Here is a 26184-nt window from a genome sequence, read left to right as displayed (position 1 = left end):
AAGTTCCGAACTTTCTCTGCCAGACCAGCTATGCTTGTCATCTTCAGAAATGATACAGTTCTTCCAGTGTTGCCAGGGTCTTTCATGTACTATATTCTTGTATCTTATCATGAACACAAGTTTGAAAACATGGCTTGCAGAGCTCAGAGAAAATATTTGGACTAGAGGTGGAAGGTTTGTTTGCCTATTTGTTCCTCTGGTGGCATGGCGGCAGCTCAGGACCAAGTCTGGAATTCTGGAGAAAAGAAATTTCAGAAATGGAATAGGAAGAAACATGGGAGAGACAGTAAATGAGATTAAGAGGGCCTAACACACAAGGAAGAAAACCAGGAGACTATATAGCATAGAAGTCAAATGAGGTGTGTAAGAATATGGAACTGTGCCGGGCGTTGGTGGCGCACGCCTTTAATCCCAGCACTCGGGAGGCAGAGGCAGGCAGGTCTCTGTGAGTTCAAGGGCAGCCTGGTCTACAAAGTGAGTTCCAGGACAGCCTCCAAAACAATACAGAGAAACCCTGTCTCGAAAAACAAAAACAAACAAACAAAAAGAATGAACAGCTCCTTCTAAAGTTGGTTATGATTTGGTACGAGAATTTTAATGAGACTGTGATTAAGGGAGGCTATTCGCAGCAAGTTAAAGGGTAATGTGGGGAAAGTTAATGGAATGGAAAGAGGTAAAAAAATTTTTAAAATCACACATTTTGAAGATGCATGGGGATGAGGAGTTTGAGAGAAACGAGGCAAAGGGCGTGTGCAGACAAAGGATGGAACGCAATCCATCTTTGCGTTGAGTACTGCCTGTCCTCATGTAGTGTGTGCATGAAGCCAAAGACCTAGTGACTGTGACTCCTAAGGAGGAAGAGCAGTGTGAGGACGCAGGTGTCCGAGGACCTGTGCGAAGGTGTCTCTTCCTCAGAGACAGAGTCCACAGAGACGTCTTGTGCCTTAAATAGTTTGTTACCTCTCTGGAAGAGGAGGGTCTTGCTCAAAGATCTATCGCCTATTGAATAGACAGTCCTTGCCAGGCTATGTGATGTCCTGGAGACATCTGTGACTGAACTCTTATTCTCCAGTTTCTGTCAGGCTCAGGGACACCACTGATCCTAGGAGTGGAGGGAAACAGTAGGGAGAAGAGATAGATTAATGAGAGGATGCCCTTGGTACAACAGTATAATTGGTGTGCACATCCTGCTGTTGAACTGTAAGAGATCCAACCACTGCGATGTGATGTCATTGTGCAACTATTTCTCTGGTTCCTTACTAATGCACAGCATTTGGGAATCAATGTTGGTGAGCCATAGGAAGGTAGTCATGCTTTTTCAAGTTTTAGGACCTGTAATTGTTGCTGGGAGATGGCTCAATGAGTAAAGAAAGCTTGCTGAACATACAAGAGCCTGGGATCAGATCCCTAGCATCACACAGTGTGCCTGTGGCTCCAGTGCTGGGAGGGGTGGAGACAGGAGGACCACTAGCCACTTACACTAGTCAATTAGTGAGCTTCGGGTTCAATGAGAGACTCTGATTCAAAACATGGGGTGGAGAGTCATGAAGGAAGACAGTCTCTGGACTCTCTCTCTCTCTCCCCCTCCCTCTCTCTCTCTCTCACTTGCACACACACACATCCCTTAATAAAAGATAAATACAAAATAAGATTGCTTCTAGACCCAGACAGCAAGAAATAAAAGTTAAAAAAACACAAGTAAATAATTCATATTTTCAAGGCTCCCATATCTATTACTAGATAACCTTCAACCATAAAATCCAACCTCTGCTTAATTTTTATCAGAGTTTCACATGCTAATTGGCCAGTATTCTCAACTGCAATGGGAAATCTCTGCTTCTTTTCCTTGCAGATCCCCTGCTGTCTCCTTCTGGGTATTCAGCTCTGTAAAGGCAACTACACATCCCACCTTATTGATAACCATGGTTTCTGGAGGAGTGGCAGGTGCTGGCAAATGGCGTGCATCTCAGTTAGAATTGGCACGAATCCAGTGAAAGGAGTTCCTTTCCCAGTTCATGTTTTCAAGGCAGCACTACTTTAAAAGCCCAATAATTTCTAACTGCTTTGCTCAGACATTTTGCTTGCCCCAACCCCATAACATAGGGCAGCTGCATCAATGCTGGACCAGAGGATAATGTGAACGACTGAAAGCAGGGCATTTGAAAAACCTCTTGCTTTCTTTGATCTTAAGAAATAGTTACTACATTGAGCTCATAGAGCTTTCCTGTCATTTTCTCTGATGTACTTCCCATGAGACTCCCAGTCCTTTATATTTCCACTAGGTCGTATAGTCATACTCAGAAACATCTAGATCCTAGATTTATTTTAGGTTCAGAGTGAGTTTCCCCATCATACAAGAATAACATCATGGGACTACAATCAGATGCTCAATGAATTGGAAGCCTATGAGAGTAGAAAAATTCGTGACTCATAGAGGTGACAATTACTGGGGCAAACAGATCGATTGTCCTAAATACATATTTTGGAGAAGAACTTACCAGGATCATAATGCTGTTGTAAATGTAGGGAAGTTTATCAGAAATCTGCTTAAAGAAATGAGTGTCAGGGAAGTTCCAAACCATAGTCTATAATTCAGGTACACATTTCCGGGCAGAAGAAGATGGAGGCAGGGAGGTTTAAAATGAGACCTTCCTAAAGCCCCTGTTGATAATTACACTTAAGGTTTGAATAAGAGATGTAATGTGTCAGCACACAGGAGTTGAATGAAGGTTGCAGCACAGGACATCTGGGAGTTCTGTGTTTCTAATAAGCATCTCTCTGTGGCCAGTGCAAACTTTACTGGACAGCTGACCATGGACATTACAAAATTATCTCACCAGAGATGCTCTCAGAGTACAAGCAAACAATCAAATCTTCAGCAACTATTCCTCCTCAAATTTCCATTGTAGCAGAGACAACCCCCACCCCCACCCCCACCCCCAGTCCTAGGCTCTGGATATAATCTTAAGGTGACACCAAGAGGAACCGAGTGCTTCTCTTTACTCTTCACTCCTAGCAGAACAGTCATAATGCCTCCCCACAGGGAGCAGAAGTATTCCCTGGATAAGAAGTCACTGGAGGGAACAGTCATTCAATATTTTGTCACTGCTCTACTCCAGAATGAGGCAGGCCCATGTTGGTTGCAAGTCTCAGAGTAGACCTAGGAGTTTCTTTAGCCTACTTGGGCAGTAAAAGTCAAGGGGACATTCCCTAAAACACCATTCTAGATTGGGCTTAAGGTAAATAATCCTTCAGGAAAGCAAATTATGGACACATAGATTAAAGCAGTAGGGACGAAGGAAAATGGGTAGATGATAAACCGAGGACCCTTACCCTAGAACCTGGGCTTCTAGTGACTTCTAAACACTGCCCTAATTTCTGCTAAGGGAATACAGAACCAACCCATATGGTCAATAAAAGGCTAAATATCAGATAAAGTTAGCTGATAACAATGTTAGTATTTTTATAGTCACGTAGAGCTCAAAATATAGTTCTGTGCATAATTATTATCGAATAAGCAAGGTTTGACAGAATATAAATAAACAGCAACTTACTTCATAGCTATAAACACCCCACCCTTTTCCTTTATTTTTTATAGCTACTATGTGATCTACTTTGAGCTTGAAATTTTCTACCAGCAACTCCATAAGACTCAATGGTGGGGAGCCATAAATGAAATCGTGAACAATCTGAGAGTGAAAAGACTCCCACTGACTGAGGCTCAGTTACACGAGCAATTTAAGAAAAAATTTGGTTTCAAAAAATCTATGAAGTGCAAGGTATTTCATGGACTATCACATAATTTTGTGTAAGAAGGTTGCTTACTGCCAAAGTTCATGTTCCATATTCTATCTTGGTGGAAGATCTAGGATATGGGGTTCAAGAAGGACAATGAGATCAGTTTTGGGGGAGGTATGGTGTAGCACAAAAAATAAAAGATCCAGAGACAGATATTGGGGTCAAGCTTCAAACTGAAGGTCAGAGAAGCAAAGTAGCCAAGCCACTAGCTCTTACCTCTGCCTCAGACTGGAAGGGCTGATCCTGTTTCTATGAACTCTCACCAAGCTTCAGACTTCTGCCTCTCCTCAGCGTGGCTGGAGATTCAACATGGCTGGAGAATAAATGCCAGCTCTGAGACCCTGTTCCTATCTTAATACCTCTCATGAGTCCCAGGATTAAAGGCGTGAGCTCTGTTACTATTTTAGACTGATCCAATCTTGAGTAGCCCTGGTTGGCCTTGAACTAACAGAGATCAGTCTGCCTCCTAATCCTGAGTCCTGGGGTTAAAAGTGTATAGCACCACGTCTAGTTTCTATAGCTAACCAGTGTGGCCACTTTTCTATTTTGATCTCCAGTAGCTTTAATAAATCATAAACACCACAGTATGGAATTTACTAGAAGAGTCATCAGTGCTTATGGACAGACAGACAGTAGCATTTCAAGACTCTGAGTAGAGTTCCAGCCCTGGCATCAAAAAACAATATGTTGCAGGGCTCTGACAATAGGAAATGAGGCCCAAAAGGTAGAGAGAGAGAGAGAGAGAGAGAGAGAGAGAGAGAGAGAGAGAGAGAGAGAGAGAGAGAGAGATTTCTGAGAATAGGGATGATTTTTAATTTATTTATTTAAATTAGAAACAAGCTTGCTTCACATGTGAATCCCAGCTCCCTCTCCTTCCCCTCCTCTCCAACCCAATCTCCACTCCATTCCCCAGGGTGAGGCCCTCCCTGGAGGATCTCCAGAGTCTGCCATTTCATTCAGGGCAGGGTCTAGGCCCTCCCCAAAGAGTCCAGGCTGAAAGAGCATCCCTCATTGTGGGATGGGCACCCAAAGTGAACAGGGATGATTTTATTGCACAAGCTTGCAGTTAAGCTCTCTGATGCCCAGGCAAAAGGCAGGGCAATGGGTAGAGAACAAAACTGTGGCCACCAACACTCACTTTTATGCATACTCACTTCCACAGGAGAAAAGCTCTAGGGTATGGAGTCTATTCGCCTGGAAATTGTCAGATGAGTTCTCAATAGGGTGCCTTGTTTCCTGGGAGTAGAAGGGCTCCTGTAGCCATTCTAACATTACATTCTTACTCTAGGAATAAACCAATGCTTATATAAATACTTCATATGAAATTAAAAATCCCACCTTTTATTAGCTGAATGTTTATATGGCTTTAGATTATACATTCTTGGCCAAGTACAGAACAAATTGCCAATAAACGGGACTATAGTTCATTTGAATGGCAAATACTTATTCGTTTCTAATGTTTAAGCCACTACTATAGATAGGAAAACTTCTCTGAAGTCTTACTTCTGTTGCTATCATTACTATTACACAGATAAGAAATGGGAAATGTAAAGAATTAACACATGTCATACAGTCAGTAAATGGCACCACCTGGCTCCTTCTAGGCATGTAGAAAGCAAGTCGACACCTGAAATAGCCCTGTATCTGTTTAACAGACATCACCTTAGCTGCTGGACCCCTTCTGTTGGGCTCCTTAGCCTCTGGATGTTGGGTTTCTTAGCTGCTGGATCTCATCTGTTGGGGTCTTTAGCCACTGGAAGCCATCTATTGGGCTCCTTAGCTGCTGGAAGCCATTAGTTGGGCTCTCCAACTTCAAAGATTAGGCTGGCATGCACTACCATTTCTCTGTTTAAAAAGCCATACATTTAAAACTCTGATAACTAGTATAATTTAAAGTATTTATCAGAACATCTCAAAGAACAACATGGTATTTTTACCTCTTCATCTAAGAACTAGAGAAAGAAGAAAAAGTCTCTCTAGCTATACATTTCAAGCTTCTCCAGTTGTCCTTAAGTCAGAAACAGGTAATCTTCATTAACTTCATTTGCCTTTAAAACATTTTAGGAAATTATCTGTCCACTTTGCAAAGATGAAGCTACAGTTTGCTCTAAAAGAAAGGAAACAACCTTTCCAAGTGTATTTCCATACTCTCAGTGTTTCCTTGTTTGTTGAATTTCAACATTGTCCAGGGAGAAGCTCTTCACCTGGCCCCTGTGGCAATGTGGCAAAAGTCGAACCACACTCTTGTGACTCTGTTAATACATTCTATGTTCTTTTTTTTTCTTTTAAAGAAAACTTTATAATTATTTTTACAAAACTATTTAAAACAACTGATGCTGGCCTTTTAAAAACTTTTAGAGTATCCCATTTGGTATGAAGTCGGCTGTTGAAAGAGGATTGTCTGCTGTTTTCCATACATTTAGCCGTAAAACCTCAAGCTCAACAATCAATGTTTCCGATGAAGCAGGCTACGCCATTTTTCACCATGCTGCCCTGCACAATCGGGTCTCTATCATTTGTCAGCTCTGTAATGCCAACTTCAATGTCAACCAGAGACGCTTCATCATGTTCAGCCAAGGTACCACTCAGTTTTTACATCTTGTTCAATACTGAATAGTCGAGTTCATATAAAGCAGAATTCAATGATTTACATATAGTAAGTAATTAGTTATCCTTTAAGTACTTTTTAATGTGGTAAAAACCTTGACAATTAAAAATCTTCCATTCATCCTTGTCCTGCTCAGATTCCCACTTGCTAATAGGTATGTTTCACAGTATGAATAATTAACTTGGCTAGCAATATTATGGTAAATCAGTGCATTAGCCTAGCTACAAGTTTTTGTTGCCTTTTGAAAGGCTAAGTTTCCACGTCTGCTCTGACTTGATTTTGGGTGCATGCAATATACCTACCTGTCTCTGTCATAAATTGTACTCTTCATTGTCTGATGTAATACTAGTCTCTGTATCAACACCTTGTCATTTTGCTCTTTCTGACTAATTTAGGAAACTGCTATGTTTTTCATGTGTAACATCATGTGTCTATGTGAATTTTCTTTTTAAACAGACTCATCCAAAGGGGATACGAAAAAAGAAAGAAACGGTAAGGTATAAGTGAAATATGTATACATGTGAAAAGAATATTGTATCTGTTAAAACTTTTTGCTGGGTGTGGTGACACAAGTCTACAGTCTCAGCACATGGGAGGTGGAAGCAGGAAATGAGGGTTAAGGTCATCCTCGGTTATGTGGGTGAATTCAAGACCAGCAAGGGCTGCACGAAAACAAACAATTACCTCATAAAAAGAAGCTTTTGTAGCATATAATCTACAAATATCTGTTGCTTGAAAATTGATACAATTGATGTTTCACATTCAATTTGAAATATAATTTTTCTACCCATGGTTATTGATATTCATGTTAGTTGTTCCTTTTTTTAACCTTTAACAGAGAGTTTGCTGAGATCTCCACTTGTTTTATAAATTTAGTTCCCAAAGTGGTTTTTGAAGCTTGTCCATAATCAGTTACGGGAATGTAGATGGTTCTTGCCTTCAAGCTCTACACCCCAGTTCCAAAAACAAGTCTATAATTTAGACATTCTGCCACCTAGTGGCCATATGATATATAGGCTCTAAGGAATGGTTACTTTTGAGTGAGGTCAACGTTTTGAGATAAGTATTGGGAAAAAAATCCTTGAGTTTTATATCTTTCTACACATTTGAGAGACCAACCATATACTTTTAGGGTGTACATAAAGTAATTTAAGGAGAGTTATTTCATTTTAAAAATGCAACCACCTACTTTAAAAAGCCCAAATTGGCAAGGGCAGAGAGGGACTAAGTACTTGAACTGGTGGCTGGCTTATTGTGGTGGAGGAACATCATACACGAGCACACACACACACACACGCACGCACGCACGCACGCACGCACGCACGCACGCACGCACACACACACACACACACACACACACACACACACACATAAAATTTAAACCACCACCAGAGCAGAAAGGAGACTGTTTGAAGCCTCTGATTAAATGACATTTAATGAAACAGGGCTTTATTGTAAAATAGTTGAATTAAGTATAAAATTATAGCTTGCTTTATCATGACTAATTTACAAATTTACTTAGTTTTTTAAAATGCGTAGTAATATAGGGCAGTGCACAGCATCAGGGGGCTGAGGCCAATGGATTTCAAGTTTGAGGCTCTCCTGAGCTATCGTGGGTCCCAGACCAACCTGAACTACATAGCAAAACCTTCAAAAAATAGATTTATATTTTCTTTGCTTCATACATTCCAAGTTAGGCAAAGAAATATAAGATTGCCCAAATAATTGTGTCAGTGCTTATTTTGGAGGATGTATACATTGTAGAGCACCAAGCTGTGTGGTTGGGTTCATGAAGGCATGCTTATTTGTGATATACTTATTTTAGGAGTGCTAGCACTAGCTCTCACTACTGAAACAATCGTTGTCCGTCTCAGGTCCAACACCTCTGCACCTGGCCGCGCAGGCGTGCTCCCTGGAAACGACCATCTGTTTGCTCTCCTTCAAAGCCGATTACACACTCACTGAGAAGAGAGGCTGGATGCCCATCCACTTCGCTGCCTTCTACGACAACATCTGCATCATCATCGCACTCTGCCGCAAGGATCCGAGCTTGCTAGAGGCCGAGGCCACAGCCGAGTGAGTTACTGAGCGTCTGTGAGAACATAAACTTCTGCTTTTCTGACCACCAGCAGGCATAACTGGTATGGGGACTTGCAAGGTGACAAAGTGCTGATGTCCTCTCGTCCTCCCTGGCCCTCATCTCCTTCTCTTCCAGCTTAACCGTAGAATCCACAAAGAGCAGAGCTTCCACCTGCCTGTGTATGTCCCCTAGGGCAGGAAAGAATAAGTCCTGGGATTTCTTTAATTATTGTATCAATAACACAGCTTCACAGGTAGGTTTACTAGGCTAGCCAGGTGACAAAAGTTGAGACTGCTGCTCCTGTCTCCTACATGATCAGCAGGTAACTACTTGTATCTAGAGGAGGACTACAGCAAAAGAGAAGAAGAGTTGGAAGCAAAAAAAAAAATGTCCAACGGTCTTCTATTTCATAATTCTGCTAAAGAGCCACTTTTAGGGTGGGGGTGTGCATTCTTCCTAAGGCTTATCTAGGAATGTGAAGACCAGGTGATCGCTTTGGTTCTCTGAGCCTGTTATAGGGATACTTGTAGTCTAAGGCTTCAAATACCCTATGTGTTACCTACTTGCTGGTCTGGCAGTTTGAAGGACACTGGGCTTCTCTTATTGCTCCTTACACATGGCTTCCCCACCATAGTGCGAAATGGCAGCAGCTCCTGTGTCTATTATCATGCCTGCATTGTAGACAGGAGCAGAAAGATAGCGGGGAAGCAGCAGCACACACCTTTCTCTTCACAGAGCTGCCCATGCAGCTTCCGCTGCCATCCTGTGACCACCCTTGTTTGTACTGTCGCATACATACCCCCGAGGGAAGCCAGGAGACGGGATGCTGAGCTGAATAACCATTTACACAACCCAAAGAACTTCACTGTCTAAAACAGCACACTGTCAGCTTTCAGACTGTTAGTTTCTGCTACAATGAGGAAACTGGGATTTGGAATTGGATGTAAAATATAAAAAATAAATATGTTCGGTGACTACCAAGTCTATTTGATGTTTGAAAAGCGGGTTGATAATGCCCAATTGTGTGTCCACAAATTTGTAAAGATTAGATAGGCAGCATATTTTAACTATTTTGTGTGGTACCAACTTTCAAACACATTATAAGTCAAAATAATTGAGAAAGAGAATGGGTAGAAGGGAGGCGTATCTGTGGAATGTTGGGAGTGAGAAGCTATAGGAAGACAAGGTGATGGTATGAATTAGAATTTCCTCAGCAGTGCAATAAAAGGAAATGCGATGCTGTACATGTGTTCACGCTGTTACAATGTGGTTTTGATTTTTAGAAATCAGTGTACGCCACTGCTACTTGCTGCCACTTCAGGAGCACTGGACACTATTCAGTACCTGTTTTCTCTTGGTGCTAACTGGAGAAAAACAGACATTAAAGGAAATAATATCATTCATTTGTCAGTGCTCACTTTTCATACAGAGGTACTCAAGTATATAATAGAATTGAATATCCCTGAACTTCCAGTTTGGAAAACTTTGGTAGGTGAGTATAAAACATATGATTTCATTTTAAATAAATATTCTGATTATTCTATAATATCATTGATATGCAGAAATGGAATAGATGAAATAGAATGTGCATATTTTAAAAATTAAAGATCATGAAATAAAAAATGAATTAAAACCAACAATAGTACAGTTGTTCATGGGAACGTATCTTTTTTGTGTGCAAAAGTAGTTTGATTTCTAACTTAAAATCAAAGATCTGTGACCCAAATGAACTATATCTTACACAGTGATATTTATTTTTATTTTCCAACTTTCTTGGAAGTGAGAAAATAATTTTCTCCATTAAAATGGAGAAATATCCCATAATAAACCAAATTCAAAAAAAAGAAAGAAAACGGAGGAAATGAAAGCTTAAGCAGCGAAGGTTCCCTCCGCTTAATTCCTTACCTCTCAGAAAAGTCTTCCTTCACATTTTGATGAATGTTTTATGCAAAATTTTGTGTTTAGTCTAGCCAGAAAAACAAGGGTAAGGCTTACCCCGTCAACTGAATGCACACGTCAAAACTTACTCCTTCCACATTCCCCACTACAGTCAAACAGCAAGGCAAGGCAGCAGTAGTAGCCAAGCCAAGGAGAAAACGGGGGTAGGGGGGGCATGGCAGTGATAAACAAGGTGGGACTAGGCAGCCACTCTTAGACTTAGCCTCCCAGAGACTCCCAAGTCAATGTCAGGAAAACCGAGAGCATCTCAAGCTCATACGCTCATACGCTCATACGCTCATACGCTCATACGCTCATACGCTCATACGCTCATACGCTCATACGCTCATACGCTCATACGCTCATACGCTCATACGCTCATACGCTCATACGCTCATACGCTCATACGTCACAGTCCTCACACAGCTGGAGAGCAGGCAGGGCCAGGGCTCTCCACAGGGTCTAGCCAGAAAGGCCAGCAGGTGCTCAGGCTGCCTTCCCCTCAGTGAACAGAAGGGGGAAGGCCCCGGGGAGTAGAGTGACGGGCAACCGGAATTTCAAGGATGACAGCAAAGGGGTATTCAGGGTGGCGCTATGGGCCCAGCCCTAAGAAATGGCAGGACTGTGAAAGCGCCATTGAATCAGTGAAAACAAAGAAGATGAATCTCAAATAGGGGAAGACTACTTCCAGGGAAAATAATAGCGAGAAATGAGACAACACCATGAATCACTGCAATGCCCAGATGAGAGTGGTATTTGGATAGACAGTGTAGACATTAAGTATTGAGTCTAGGAACAGCTATAGATATGAGGAAATGGCAGAGCAGCATTGACCTGGTTCCCCGTTTCCCACAACCCGAAGCCATAAACAAAGGCCAAGGCAGCACGATGCAGCACTGTGTCAACCTACACAGACCTGTGGACCTCGGAGTTCAAAGTGCTGCTTCTAGAGAAATAGACCCAAAGTAACAGAGGGGCGGGTGCAAGTCACAGTCTTTTGCTGTAGGTATTTTAGTGGCTTATAGTTTTGAAACATTAGCATAACATTAAAAAATTAAAGTAAAAAGGAAAGAGATGGAGAATAAGAACTGATGTTTTCCCAGTGGAGGAGATGTTTGATTCTTTGGGCTAGGGAGATGGCTCAGTAAGTCACCTGCTGTGCACGTGAGGACCCGAATCCAGATGACTCTGGGCATGGTAGCCTCCTTGTTCTCCTAGCACTAGGGCTTACAAAATGGCTTGAGAATTTTCTCCAACTTTGTGCTTAATCTTTATAGAACTGTTATAAAGATAAAGGTATTATATCAGTTTAATATATGCATAGAACTTTATTAATTCCCAAGATCCCAAACAGAATTGCACGAAGATTAAATAATAACAGCAGCAGACACTCAAGGGAAAACATGGAGGATATGACGGTAATAAAAATTGTAGACAGGCTAGTCCCTGAAGCTCACTGGCCAGCCAGTCTAGCCAGTTGAACTCCAGGTTCAATGGGAAACTCTTCCTCAAAACTTAAGGTGGAGAAGTAAGCGTGGAAAGCAGCCACTGTCAACCTCTGGACCCCCTCCCAACACAATACAAATGTACATCCATGTACTCGCACAAAACACACGTTCACGCAAACACCATATACACACATGCTCGTACATACACACACACAAAATGCACATGAGTGCACACACACACACAAACACACACACTTTAAAAAATGATGTCCAACTGTTCAGAATTGGCTCGGTATCCATCTCAGTCTGTGTTAAGTAGTGAGCACATCAACCCAAGGAGCTACTGGGAAATGTCTTGGTGTTTATTTTTATGCACATATGTCATTGTGTCTTAATGTTTTTAAAGAGTTACTGTGAGGATCAACTTATAACAGACATCCATTACAAATAGTGCCAAATCTAGCTCCTAACAAGGATGACTTAATGGCATAGGTAACTTGCAGGGGTTATACTTGCAGTAGCTGTGGTTAGACAGTCCTGGTAATTGCATGATAATGACACCAGCAGAATAATAGAGTAAGCATGTTGCTTCTTGCTTTGCCTCAAGCCCTGACATAGTTCTCTCTCCTTACACTGCCAGTTTCCACTAGGAACCTAATTAGAAGCAGCTTAATTAGCCGTTAGAGTAGAAGCTGAAATTTAAAGCAGAGCAGTCTAGGTGAGGACTGGGACAGCTCTGAGAAGAGGGAGGCCAGAGAAAGGGGGGAAGGAAGGAAACAGCCTTGTGCTTTCCCACACCGTAGACATTGTTTAGAAGCATAGGTAATGCTTCATTTTTGGTTTGGAGTTCAAATTCATGCTCAATTTTTAAAAGTCATATTAATTATTTTCAGGAAATGTAGAAAGCATCTCTAATTTAATGACTATTAAAATGCTGTTGATCATGTAGTTTACTATGCCATTCTTAAAATCTCTTACTCAAATTTTATTAAAAACTAATGGTAGATGCATGAGAAATGTACTGCTTTTCTAGTGAACTTGAACTGTATTTCTAGGCAATGATAGCCATTCAGACCAAGTAAATAATTTTAGATTTTTTTCAATAAGTATATATACTATAAATCTCAGAGATCTTGGGTGTATTGTGTTGGCTTCTGTTACTGTCACAAATGCCCCAAGAGAGCACTTTATATGTGCTCACAGGATCGACTGTGATGAAGTAATAACAGGTATTACAGGAGCCTGTGGCAGAGGTCCATGGCCTGTTTGCCTCATGAGAGGTACAAAAACCAGAGAGACAGAATCCCACTATCCCTTTCAAGGATACTTACCCCAGTGATCCATAATCTCCCACTGAGTCCCACCTCTTAACGGTCCCATCACCTTCCGATAGCACCAAGCTAGTGGCTAAACCATGAAGATGGGGCCTTGATGACCACTCCAGATCTAAGCTAGCCCATGGTAATCTACTCAGCACCAAGCTAGTAACTAAATCATGATGATGGACTTTGATGACCAGTCAAGATCCAAGCTAGCCCATGATGATCTACCCAGCATCCCAGAAGACCACAAACACAGGGATTTAGCACATGCAACTGGTGATGGGATGATCTCAACTCTTGGGTTCACTTTACCTATATGAAAACAAAATCATTAATCCCATTGCCTCTGCTGTGAATTACAGTTGTCTTTTTCTGTTGAATATTTATCAGAAATGTTGCAGTGTGAAAGCTTCAAGCGAAGGATGATGGCTGTTATGTCCTTAGAAGTGATTTGCTTAGCAAATGATCGATACTGGAAATGTATTTTGGATGCAGGTGATACAAAATATATTAACTATCTTTTTCTTGTCATGTTTTAAGTAAAGCTGTATTATATTCAGGTCAATCATTTTAATATAGTATATTGTATATATAATACATGAATGTTAACATAGACATACATATTTAATGCTGGGATCAGATTCAAAACATGTACTATAACTATAAACTTGTGTGTGTGTGTGTGTGTGCATGTGTGTGTGTTTCAAGACAGGGTCACACATATAATGTAGGCTGACCTTGAACTTGTAATCCCCCTGCCTTAGTCTTTTTTTAAGTAATTTATTTATTATTTTAAAACTCATTTTACATTCCAACCACAGTTCTCCTACCCACGCCTCTTCTGCCCCCTGGTATCCCCCCATCCCACTCCCAGTCCACTCCTCCTCATGGGTAAGGGCTCCCACAATAGGATGGGGTGACACAATAGGATGGGGTGGGGCCAGGCCCCTCTCCCATGCATTAAGGCACCTCAACCTTTATTTAAATTAAAATTTATACGATATATTTTATTATGTTTTTCTCCTCAATATTTCTCAGATCCTCCCTACCCATACAACTTTTTATTTTTGATCTCTCTATAAACAAACAAAACTAAAACCCAAGGAACAAAAACAAATCAAGAAATGGAAACCCCACAAAAGCATAAATCAAAACAAATAGGTAAAAGCCTGATAGGACAACAATTTCAATACAAAGCAAAAGGAAACAAAAAGTCCAAAAATACCACAGAGGTTTTTTTGTTTTGTTTTGTTGTTTTTGGGGTTTTTTCTGGGCCTGATATACCTATTAATATTCCACTGGAGAAAACTGATTTTTCCCTTTACCAGTAGGTTCCAAATTCAGATGGCCTCTTGCTTAGGGATGGTTGGTTCTCACAGTCTTCCCCCCTCCTCTTTTATATAGATCCCTGAGCCTTTAGGGGGGAGGGGTTTGGTGGAGGCATCCCATTTAAGGCTGAGTGCTCTAAAGTCTCTCACTGTGTGCACACTGTCCAGTTGCGGGTCTCTGTGTTAATTCTCATCTATCCTGAGAAGAAGTTTTCTGATATGGGTTGAGTGAGGCGCTGATCTATGAGTATAGCAGAATGTCATTAGGAGTCGTTTTACTGTTACATGGTTTTAGCAGAAGAATAATGCTAGGTTTCTCTTAAGGTCCATGACCTATCTGATCCCAGGATCTTGGCCACTTTGGCAGTGTCAGTTGTGAATTCCATTGCCTTATAGCTTTTGAGTACTAGGTTTATAAGTTTTCAAATTTACTTTAAAATATGTTTTTAACTGTAAGGCATATTTGTAGTTGACTTTAAGCTTTTTTCTTTTCTTTGAGATCACTTGTCAAGTTTATATTTTTTCATGTGAAATTTGCACATGGTCAAAAAACTCTGTACAGTTTAGAGAAACTCTATTTCTCTAAAAACTTAAATCTAAGAAGTAATAAGGAACTTTAGTGTGCTAGTTCTTCTAATATAATATCTGGTTGTTATAGTTTAATATGGTTGTGATAAAACTACCCTGACCAAAAAAAAAACAAAAACAAAAACAAAAAACCGAAGGGGAGAAAGTATTTATTTTCAGCTTATAATTCCAAGTTACAACCTACCATTCCAGGGAAGTCAAGGATGCAGGGACTTGAATCAATTAGTCACATACATCCACAGTTAAGAGCAGAACAAAATGAATGCTTGCATGCATGCCACCTCATGCTCAACTCTCTTTCTAAATTTACAGCCTAGGATCCCCTGCCTGCCTAGGTCATGGTGTCACCCACAGTAGATGAGTTCCCACATCAGCTAACATTAGTAATTCACACAGTCCCCACATGAATGCTCAGAGTTCAGCCTATCCAAATAGTCCTCCACTGAGGCTCTATTGTTAAGTGCAACCACCACAGTACTGCTGTGAGTACTTTCTTACAAATTATTCAGTTCTACACTTGTGTAATTCATTTCTTAAACTGAAAACTAGAAGACAATATCAGGCTGGGTTTGTAAGTAGTTCTGCATTTAGAAATTACATTAAGTACATGGTTTCTCTGGCCCAGTTTCTTCAGTAATCAAATGGATCAACCACATGGACTTGTTCTGAGAGCAGTACTGTCACTTTCTGAAATGATGGGGATGTTTGAGCTACCCAGCATGGTGTCCACCTCTCTTATGTGCATATTGAGGCACATACAATGTCCCATGAATATTGATGAATGAACAAGTTTAAATTTATTAAATTCATTAAAAACATGTTTGGAAAAGCTCTATGTGCCCCTAAAGTCAGCAATAGATAGTTCCTCAGTTATACTCATGTTTTTCATAACTTTGTGTGCCTTCTATGGGTGGTTTCTTATCAACTGACTGATATAAACCCAATATGCATTAGCTGAAGCCAAGTTTTCTACTTTTTACCGTGCCCAATGGCTAATTATAAGACATAAGGCTACTGGTACATTTTACTAGATCAGCATTTTTTTCACTTTTTGGTTTAAGGTAATGTATGATAACATATTCAGGTAACTAAACAGTTATTGCTACACCAAGACAAGTCAGTATCCAGAGCAAAACTTTACCATGCCTGTGAGCTAGGCATGATGATGTACACCTTGATCCCAGCCCTTGGGAAGCTGAGACAGCAAGATAGTAAATTGCATAGTGAGGTTCTTTCTACATAACAGATTGTTAATTCTGTAGGCCAAAAATTGCTGCTTTTAAGATGGTTTATATTTACTAATATAAAGTGTGTGATTGGGTGTTACATAATGTTAAATATGCAAAGAGCAAAAGCTTGGAGATAAGACAAAATTATTCCCATATCACTTCAAGTTGTTACTCTATATTTTGTAGAACTGTCTGTCATTATTTTTTATAGTCATACCATGAACATTATTTCAATACTGTTAGGATAAATCAACCATCAATGAATTTGCAAAGTTAATGCTCATTTTAGTCTTATCTTTACAGGCACTATTCCTGCCTTAATCAATCTATTAAAGTGTCCCAAAATAAAACTGCAGGTTAAAACTGTTGGGTTACTGAGTAATATCTCAACCCACGTAAGTGTAGTGCATTCTTTGGTGGAGGCAGGAGGCATCCCTGCTTTGATCAACCTGCTGTCATCTGAGGAACCCGAACTACATTCTCGCTGTGCTGTCATTCTCTATGATATCGCTAAGTGTGAAAACAAGGATGTTATTGCCAAATATGTGAGTACTGTTTTAGCAAACATCACTTTAAATGGCTATGATTCTCTAACCTAGAAGTTAGAAAGACAGTGATCCATGTTGTTACAGAGTGACACACTCCTAGGGCTGATCAGCTAAAGGAGAGAGAGTGCCGGGAAAAACATTTGAGTAAGCAGCAGGCATTTAGGTGAGTGCAGGTCTGTGGCCCAGTCAGCCCAGGGGGCCTAATGCTCAGCGCTGATTAGTTCAGATATGAGTATCCCCGGGGAGAAGATGAAGTATTTCTCATAGTATAAACTGGTTGTTTCTTGCTTATATGAAAATATTAGTTATGTCTGAGAAATATATCCCAATTGTGTACCAGAAAGAATTAGAAGAAAATTGCTTTTGGCTGCATTTCCTCAAACAAAACCTACCCTATTGTGTCCACTAATGCTCTAAAATCTTCCTTTAGATGTTTACAAATGAAGTGAAGCTACTTGATACAAGTTTCTTCAGTCTCATATAATCGTTTCTTCAATGTGAATCGAACCATCTACGTTGTAAAACATACTTTCTGCTCTTTGCAAACTTGAATCCCTCATGGTGGAAAACCATTTATATTCTCTGCTTCCTCTGTGCTCTTATACTTGCCTTTGTACATTTTCTTTAAAACTTCTCTGAAAAACTTTAATTGCTGTGTCTAGTATCAGTCCTTTAGAAATATATTGGAAATATAGTTACACCCAAGTCGAATTTCAGTTACTCAGTTGTGTCTACCTAAATCTCATGTTAATTGATTCTGGCAATTAGCCAGAATTAGGGTAAAATTCCTCTATGTATGCAGTATACTTAGGTTTGTGCTGTGCCATTCCTCTTTATTGGGTCAGAAATTAATATTTATGTGTTTTTCTTAGTTCTGCCATACTATTGGATTTTTCTGGATAAGAATTACTCAGGTCATCTTAACTTACTAGACATGTTTGTTTACAAACATGTTCTCTACTAAATAAGGATGTGTTTACAGAAAGGTTACTGACTTGCAAACAAAATTGCATGAGTCTTCCGTGAATTCACATTCCTTTTTGTTTCTTTTTAGAATGGAATCCCAGCTCTGATAAACCTCCTGAGCCTGGACATAGAAAATGTGTTGGTGAACGTGATGAACTGCATCCGGGTGTTATGTATGGGGAACGAAGGCAACCAGAGAGCAATGAAAGACCACAATGGCATCCAACATCTCATCCGGTTCCTGAGTTCTGATTCTGGTGAGCCTCACCTGTCTGTTTAAAAGTGACCAGATTTCCCAAATGAAGCAAGAATGATCTCAACTTATCTAGGAACAAATATTTTGGATTTATTTTTGACTGGGTCTATGCACACAATATAACCCAAATATCTGGAAAACTCAAAACTACGAAGTTGGTACGAATAATTGACTCTCAAAAGTATACTAACATGTTTAACTAGACATTTGCATAAATAAAATATAAGTATGGATAGTGAAAGTAGCATAAATAATATGTTCGAGGAGAACATTTCTTCTTGTATGGATGAATATTTATTTTGATCATTGGGAGCTCTTTTGCACTGTACAGATTTGCTCTTCTATATCTGATATCAAAATTCAAGGCAATCAGCAGGCATTAAGCCAGATACCTGCTCCTAAGTGCACCTCAGTTCCAGGAGTCCCAAGAAGTATTGGGCAGCTTCTATAGCAGCTGCCAATGATCACCTGCATTCTGTAACAACATTCTCATCCCAGTGAGCATACATGGCGGTATGAACATTGCAACTTTAAGGAGAAAAACATGGGTACACATGTGTCCCTTTTTGTTCCTACTTGGTTTGTCATCTGTCTTTCTTGCCCTGGTTCATCATATGTGAGTATAGAATAAATACAAAATTAAAAAACATCGGTTAAAAGGTAAGCCAGGGATATAAGGAGAATGCTGCAGAGAACTTGCATTAGTTTAGACTTTCAGTTTAAGCAAACATCATCTTCTGAGAATCAGTTTTATGTAGTAAAGACACTTAAAGCTCCCTTCCAGCCCCTGAGATTACTGTTACAAGTTTTTCTACACCACGAACTGTGCTCTACTGGTTGCTTGGGGAGCAGCACAGAAGGGAAGCCTTTATTTTCTTTATAATCCTTCATGTTACTTTGTTTGTGCCATTAATTGAAACTTAAAGTAAGAGACTAGCTCTTTCTTTGTTTCCCTGCCTCTTCTAGATATTATAAAAAGCCATAATTTTAACAGTAACTTAAATAAATGAGTTCACAACAAGTAACAGAAATAAATATTTAAAATAAGTCCCTTTTAGATCTAACACTAAATGAAAGCATTGTTTTCATACACTGGAGTCTCTATTATTCTCTTACTTTAAGGAGTATGAAGCATTTACATTTTTAATTATTTTTTCTCTCTGCATAAATTTTACAAATAACTTCAGCATTTTGACAACTAATTCTCCTTGCTATGGGCCAGGTGGCTCAGTCATAGAGTATTAAGAAAATAGCATCAAACTAAGTTCGTGGTTTTTATCTGTGTTACTTTGCTTTTTGAGAAAGAAAGGTCAATTAAGCAAACTAATGACTTATAAAAATGTTAAGGTTGTTTCAGAAAAAAATTATGTTTCTGGTCAATTGGTGGCGAATTTTTTGTTTGTTTGTTTGTTTTTTGAGACAGGGTTTCTCTGTATTGTTTTGGAGGCTGTCCTGGAACTTACTCTCTAGACCAGGCTTGTCTCGAACTCACAGAGATCGGCCTGCCTCTGCCTCCCAAGTGCTGGGATTAAAGGCATGCTCCACCAATGCCCAGCTATCCTGATGAAGAATTTATTATTATTGTTGAGACAGTGTCTTACTGGGTAGACCAGGCTAGCCTAGAACTCCCAGAGATCCAGCTGCTTCTGTCTCCCATATATTGGAATTAAAGGCATGTCCAGGTTACTTACACAATGTTAAAGTACAGTTTGTTTTTAGTTAGAAGCAAGGCTATAATGGCAACTAAGCAGTATAGCAACTAAACTGTGGAATCAAAATTAAAATCACTAATGAAAATAAATGAACATCATTTAACACTACATGAACTATCACCAAAGAATATGATGTCACTTTTTAAATGTTCTGGATAGAGATGCTTATCTTGAATCATGAGAAATATTAAACAAACCTGAACTGAGGTTTAATATAAATTATGAGTATTCACTTAAAAAGTCTAATCCAGCCTACAGAAAGTTTTGGAAGGAAAACAAGAAAGAACCCAAGGAAGTTAACTACACCCACAAAAACATAGGCAATAGATAATCCCACTTTACCAACAGCAAAAAGAAAAAAAAGGGGAGGGGGATCCACACGCAATACTACCACCACCACCAAATCCAAAACAAACAAGAATGAACAATCAATGGTCGATAATATCCCTCAATATTAATGGTTTTAACAAGCCTGTAAAAAGACACAGGCTAAGAGTATTAATACAAAGACAGAATCCATCCTTCTGCTGCATACAAAAAAAAAAACACACCTCAACTTCAAAGACAGACGTTACTTCAGAGTAAAGGGGTGGGAAAAGATTTTCCAATCAAATGAACCTAAGAAATAAGCAGAGGTAGCAATCCTAATATCTAACAAATTATACTTCAAATTAAAATTAATCAAAAGAGATGAAGAACGTCATTTCATAATCATCACAGGAAAAATCCATCAAGATGAAGTCTCAATTCTGAACAACTATGCCCCCAATACAAAGGCAGCCACATATGTAAAAGAAACATTACTAAAACTCAAATAACACATAAAACCTCACACACTTAGAATGGGAGACTTCAACAGCCCATTCTCACCACTATACAGGACCACCAGACAGAAGTTTAACAAAGAAACAAAGGAACTAATAGAAGTTATAACCCGATTGGGTGTAACAGACATCTATAGAACATTTCATCCAAACACAAAAGAATATATGTTCTTCTCAGCACCACATGGACCACATACTCAACAATATAGCAAACTTCAATAGTTACAAAAAAATTGAAATAATCCCTGTCTCTTATCAGACCACCATGCTTTTTAAGTTAGAATTCAACAACACAGATTGGAGAATCACTACAAACACATGGAAATTGAGCAATGTGCAATTGTACAATTCCTGGATCAAGGAAGGCATAAAAAAAGAAATGAAAGACTTCCTAGAATTTAATGAGAATGAAGACACAACATACCCAAACTTATGGGACACTTTCAAAGAAGTGCCCACATGAAGAAACTGGAAAATAGTCATATTAGAGAATTAGTAGCACAACTGAAAGCTCTAGAACAAAAAGAAGCACACTCACCCCAGAGGAGTAGATGCCAGGAAATAATCAAATTTAAATCCATGGGGCAGCTGGGCTTTGGTGGTGCACGCCTTTAATCCCAGCACTTGGGAGGCAGAGGCAGGCGGATCTCTGTGAGTTCGAGGCCAGCCTGGTCTACAAAGCGAGTTCCAGGACAGCCTCCAAAACAATACAAAGAAACCCTGTCTCGAAAAACAAAAAATAAATAAATTATTAAATAAATAAATACATCCATGGGGCCTGTGGTAGTGGATCAGTATTTATCCCTAGTACACGAATGGACTTTGTGGAGCCTCTTCCACATAGAGGGATGCTCTCTCAGCCTAGACACACTGGGGAGGACCTAGGCCCTGCTCCAAATGACATGACAGCCTTTGAAGATCCCCAATGAAGGCCTCACCCTCCCTGGGGAACAGAAAGGGGATGGGATGGGGGCCAGTGTGAGGCAGGGGAGGAGGGGAGTGAGAGGGAACTGGGATTGACATGTTAAACAAACTTGTTTCTAATTTGAATAATAAAAAAGTTTTTAAAAGTCTAAATCACAAAAGTTAAAGAAAGAGGAAAGAATTGTTGTAGATTATAGGATCTATAGAGACATCATAAATGAAATGCATGCTCTTAGTTTGGTTCAATACTGAGAGAGAAAAGTGTCATAGAGGAAATTACAGGAAAGCAGACATAATATAATGAAAGTATTGCATCTACTGATTGTATGTCTATATATCTACACACAGCCTGAAATGTGTGTGGATCCCTTCATGCAGCATTGGTGGCAGCAAAGTCATCCACGAGGAGGCAAGAAGAAAAATTCAGTTCAGTCTGACTTGGTCAACCAGACTGGATCAAAGTTCAGGAATCTGATGCCAGGCAGTTTATTGCCAGCACACTTTAAACACAGTACAATTTGGAGGAAAGTTTCCTGGTGCAATACAATCCCTAGTGCACAAGGGGGCATAATTCCATTGAAACTCAACTAAAAACAGTACATGTGATTTCTTTCTAGTCGATGGGTTCTAGACATAGTCATTTTGGCTATTAGCACCTCCAGTCCTGGTTGTGGGAATTGAATATAGCCTGGCCCTACAGATAAGGCACATCACCAGGCAATTAGTCACCTCCAATTCTCAATCTTCTCCTTTGGGAAGACAATCCAGTTTTCTTAACATTCCTGGTTTCCCTGGTTATCTGTGGGCTCAAAGTCCTTTGTGCTCTCAACACAGATGTAGAAAACTAAATTGTAGCCTGGCATAGTGGTACATCCCTTCAGTCCCAGTATGGGGGAGGCAGAGGCAGGTGGATCCTTGTGAGTTTGAGGCAAGTTTGGCCTATGTAGTGAGTTTCAAGCTAGCCAGAGCAGAATAAACAAACAAACAATAGATTGGCAAATAGATAAGTAAATAAAGCAAAACTAAGTTGTAGATAGACAAATCTATAAAATCAATGTACTAATGTATTAAATTTATGAATGCGGGTCAAGTATATGAGTGCTCTCACTCATTTTTACAAGTTTTCTATAAATTGTAACAACAAAATAATATGAAATATCATCTTGTCGATCAAGTTTTATGTATCCATTTTAATGATAATATATGTTTTCAAGAAGAAAAAGTCAAATTGATATCTGAGCTCTGATTATGAAAGAATAAAATGTTACTGACTCTTTTAGAAAGCAATTTACTAAAATGTACAGAATTATTCCAGTAATTAATATACTCAATGCTAAAGGAAAAAAATGTATTGGTAAATATCTAAATGCTAAGAAAGTTTCTCCTGGAATTATTTAAAACAGCAAAAATTTTGAAGCAACATATATTCTTGGAGTGTGAATGGCTAATAAAATGTGATATGACCATTGATGCAATATTTAAAAGGCATTTGTGACTTATATGTTCATAAAAGAACGGAGAAAATATTTTAAAGGTAAACAAAAAATTCTGGATATTATACTTGTAGTACAACTATACTGAATATGTCTATAATTATATAAATATGCCCAAGTATCTATATAAGTAGTGAACAAAATGAAATCTAAATGATAAATCTGGACAGTGTTTTGTACTTTTGTTTTCTAAATTTTCTTGGAACGTATGAATCTGGTTTTGTAATATGGAAAGCTGTCCTGCAGTGTGGTAGAGTTACATTTTTGATGACTTGTTTACTCACTCTCAACTCTTTTGAAGATGCACTGAAGGCGGTGTCCTCAGCTACAATCGCTGAAGTTGGCCGTGACAATAAGGAGGTGCAGGATGCTATAGCGATGGAAGGGGCCATCCCTCCCCTGGTTGATCTTTTTAAAGGGAAGCAGCTCAGTGTCCAAGTGAAAGGTGCGATGGCTGTGGAATCCTTGGCAAACTGCAACCCTTTAATCCAGAAGGCATTTCTGGAAAGACAATTAACTAAAGATCTCCTAAAACTACTTAAGGTAGGGATTTTATCATACCCCTTCCAACTGTTTAGGTGGTTTGCTTCATTTTGGACTTTACTTGGATATTGGAAAATCAAACCAAATTCCAGACTGCACACCTAATAAAAATATAGATGCCTAGTGTGTTCAGAGCATGTTCCCTGAATGAATGGCACGTTTTTTTGTCTTACTAGGCCTTTCAATTAGATGTTAAGGAGCAAGGAGCCATAGCACTGTGGGCTTTGGCAGGACAAACCCTGAAACAGCAGAAGTATATGGCAGAACAGATTGGCTACAACTTCATAATAAACATGCTTTTGTCTCCATCAGCTAAGATGCAGTATGTAGGTAAGTTACTCTCTAGAAATACTGCTGGTGTAGATACTGATGTCCATACCCACTTCTTACTGTTCTTTACCAGGAGGTGAAGCAGTCATTGCTCTCAGCAAGGACAGCAGAGTGCATCAAAACCAAATATGTGAAGGGAACGGCATTGCACCTCTGGTTCGCTTACTGAGAATTAATAAGATAGCTGAAGGCACACTCCTGAGCGTCATCAGAGCAGTGGGATCCATTTGTATTGGTTTGTATGCAGTCTCGCTTTTTAATTACTATGAGAAAAGTAAGTCTTAGGTAGAGAAGTAGAAAATTTGTTTCTTTACATCTGTTTACACTGTGAAAGACCTCAAAGAATTATAAATGTCTTCTCCAAGACCTTGGTGAATTAAAGTGGTGACATTGAGAATTTTACATCTGCCTTGACCTTGAATTCTGAGTAGAATAGAAAATGAAGACAACAAACACTGACTACTTTGAACTAAAAGAATCCCGTTTAAGAGAATTTTTTTAATGTCAAGTGTCACAAATATAAGGTTAACATTCAATTACATTTTTTCCAATTCTTGTATATTCATATAAATAATTGTTTGTTTATAGAAAGTGGTCTTTGTTGCAAAAGAATTGACTTTGGGTCCGTGAAAAAATTGCAGAAGTTTTAGTGATTGATCTACCAATAACATTTGGGTTCTTTGCTGACCCTGCTGAATTCAGGGTAGAGGTTTCAGACTATTTATTGCAAACAAGAGAAAAGAGGCTTTCTGTGCAAGGAGCAGACATGTCTTACTGTTATGAAAATCCTTATGTTACTAAAAAAAATCTTAAGTTCCATATTCTGTAGGTCTGTGAAGTGTTTGAAGATCACCTGTCTATCTAAGATATATCTCTGACCTTGAAAACATAGCTAACATGGCTACACATTTGATTGTTATAGATGATTAATTACTAACTTGTATTTCTTTCTTTTTTGTTTTTGTTTTTTAACGATGACCAGTAACAACTTGCAACTAACCTCCGTAAATGATGACAAATGTTCATAATCCATCGAACAACCAAAAACTACTCTTCTCATTTCTTAGGAATACGGGTGGTGTACTTTCTAGTTTGTTTCCTGTTGTGTGGAGGTGACAGCATCTTTAGGGGACCCTGAGAAAATAGGGATAATGGTCAAGTCCTGGGAGAGCTAGCTGTATTATTATTTTTTTTTGTTTAGTCTCTATGATGGGAAAGTGTAGAGCTTATCTGAAGTCATGGCTGGACTAGTTTGTGAGGCTGGATTATCTCAGCTAGCAGCTTTGAAGTTGTTCTGGGTGCAGAATTTTGAGGAAACTGCAATAGAGGCATTCTGAGAGGCTGGATCATCTGGGCTACTCATTTTCATTGGTGTCTGGTCCTTTTGTTATAAAAACACATAAACTTTTAAAGGTAATATATACATCTGTATTAACCCAAGGATGGAATGTGTGGTATGTATAAGTCAGCTAATGATGTTTCTTGTTTTGTGTTTGAGCAGGTAAAAGGCACCTGTTTACTTTATAAGTTTGTTTGGACTGTATAACCAAACCTCTATCCATGCCATACAAAAGGATGGCTTGTAGTAATAAGTTATGAGGTCTCTGTCGCCAGAAAGATTTATGTCTCATCCATTCTCAGAGCTGTTCCTATGCAGAGGGATGAACATAAATGCCATCTGTCCTGTTGTCTTTATTTTCTTCCTCCCTCATGTCTGTTGCCAAGAGCCTCAGGTGTTTGCCCCTGGTCAAATCTGATAACTATTAATTTTGAAGGAATCCATAGCTTTTTGTTTCCTGTAGAAGCAAAGGCATAACCTCTCCTCCAATGCAACACATTTCCTAACTTCCATTCTAAAGCCAGGACATCTCTGGTTTAATTCAGTAGTGTCTTCCATAATCCAGTGTCTTTCAGCAGCTGCCATTCACTCATCAGATTTCAAAAACTCCAACGTCAACAAGGAAACATTTAGGATCCAGATTCCCTGTGTATTTTCCATCTTCACATGGCTTATTCTTTTCATATTACTTTATTCTTTCTTTAAATACTTTATTATTTTTAAACTTTTTTTCTATGACTGTGTATACCCATTTTTTTACTGTATCTGTTTAAAGGTTTTCTCAGTCTGAACTGCTTTACTGTGTGCCTGTGGCCTTCTCTGACTGTCTGAGCCAAACTATAAGTCCCACTGTACAATTCTGCACATGGTACTGGCTGGGTCAAGCCCCCATGCAGTGGCTGGGAACTGC

General features: G+C 39.3%; 1 protein-coding gene across 1 annotated transcript in view; it reads left to right on the top strand.

Moving 5' to 3' along the window:
- Positions 1-26184, top strand: part of Ankar (ankyrin and armadillo repeat containing) — a 57727-nt gene that overhangs the window by 18917 nt on the left and 12626 nt on the right. Inside the window, exons 6-16 of the mRNA XM_040753674.1 lie at positions 3599-3779; positions 6157-6376; positions 6863-6898; positions 8281-8482; positions 9770-9978; positions 13585-13689; positions 16643-16884; positions 17942-18110; positions 23364-23605; positions 23782-23935; positions 24009-24170. Coding sequence (XP_040609608.1) covers positions 3599-3779; positions 6157-6376; positions 6863-6898; positions 8281-8482; positions 9770-9978; positions 13585-13689; positions 16643-16884; positions 17942-18110; positions 23364-23605; positions 23782-23935; positions 24009-24170 — 1922 coding nt within the window. The remainder of the gene's footprint in view (positions 1-3598; positions 3780-6156; positions 6377-6862; positions 6899-8280; positions 8483-9769; positions 9979-13584; positions 13690-16642; positions 16885-17941; positions 18111-23363; positions 23606-23781; positions 23936-24008; positions 24171-26184) is intronic.

This window comes from Mesocricetus auratus, unplaced genomic scaffold (assembly GCF_017639785.1).
Source record: "Mesocricetus auratus isolate SY011 unplaced genomic scaffold, BCM_Maur_2.0 Super-Scaffold_100010, whole genome shotgun sequence".
In the NCBI taxonomy this organism is placed as follows: domain Eukaryota; kingdom Metazoa; phylum Chordata; class Mammalia; order Rodentia; family Cricetidae; genus Mesocricetus; species Mesocricetus auratus.
Note: the sequence above shows the minus strand (reverse complement) of the source record. Positions and strands in the feature narration are given on the sequence as shown.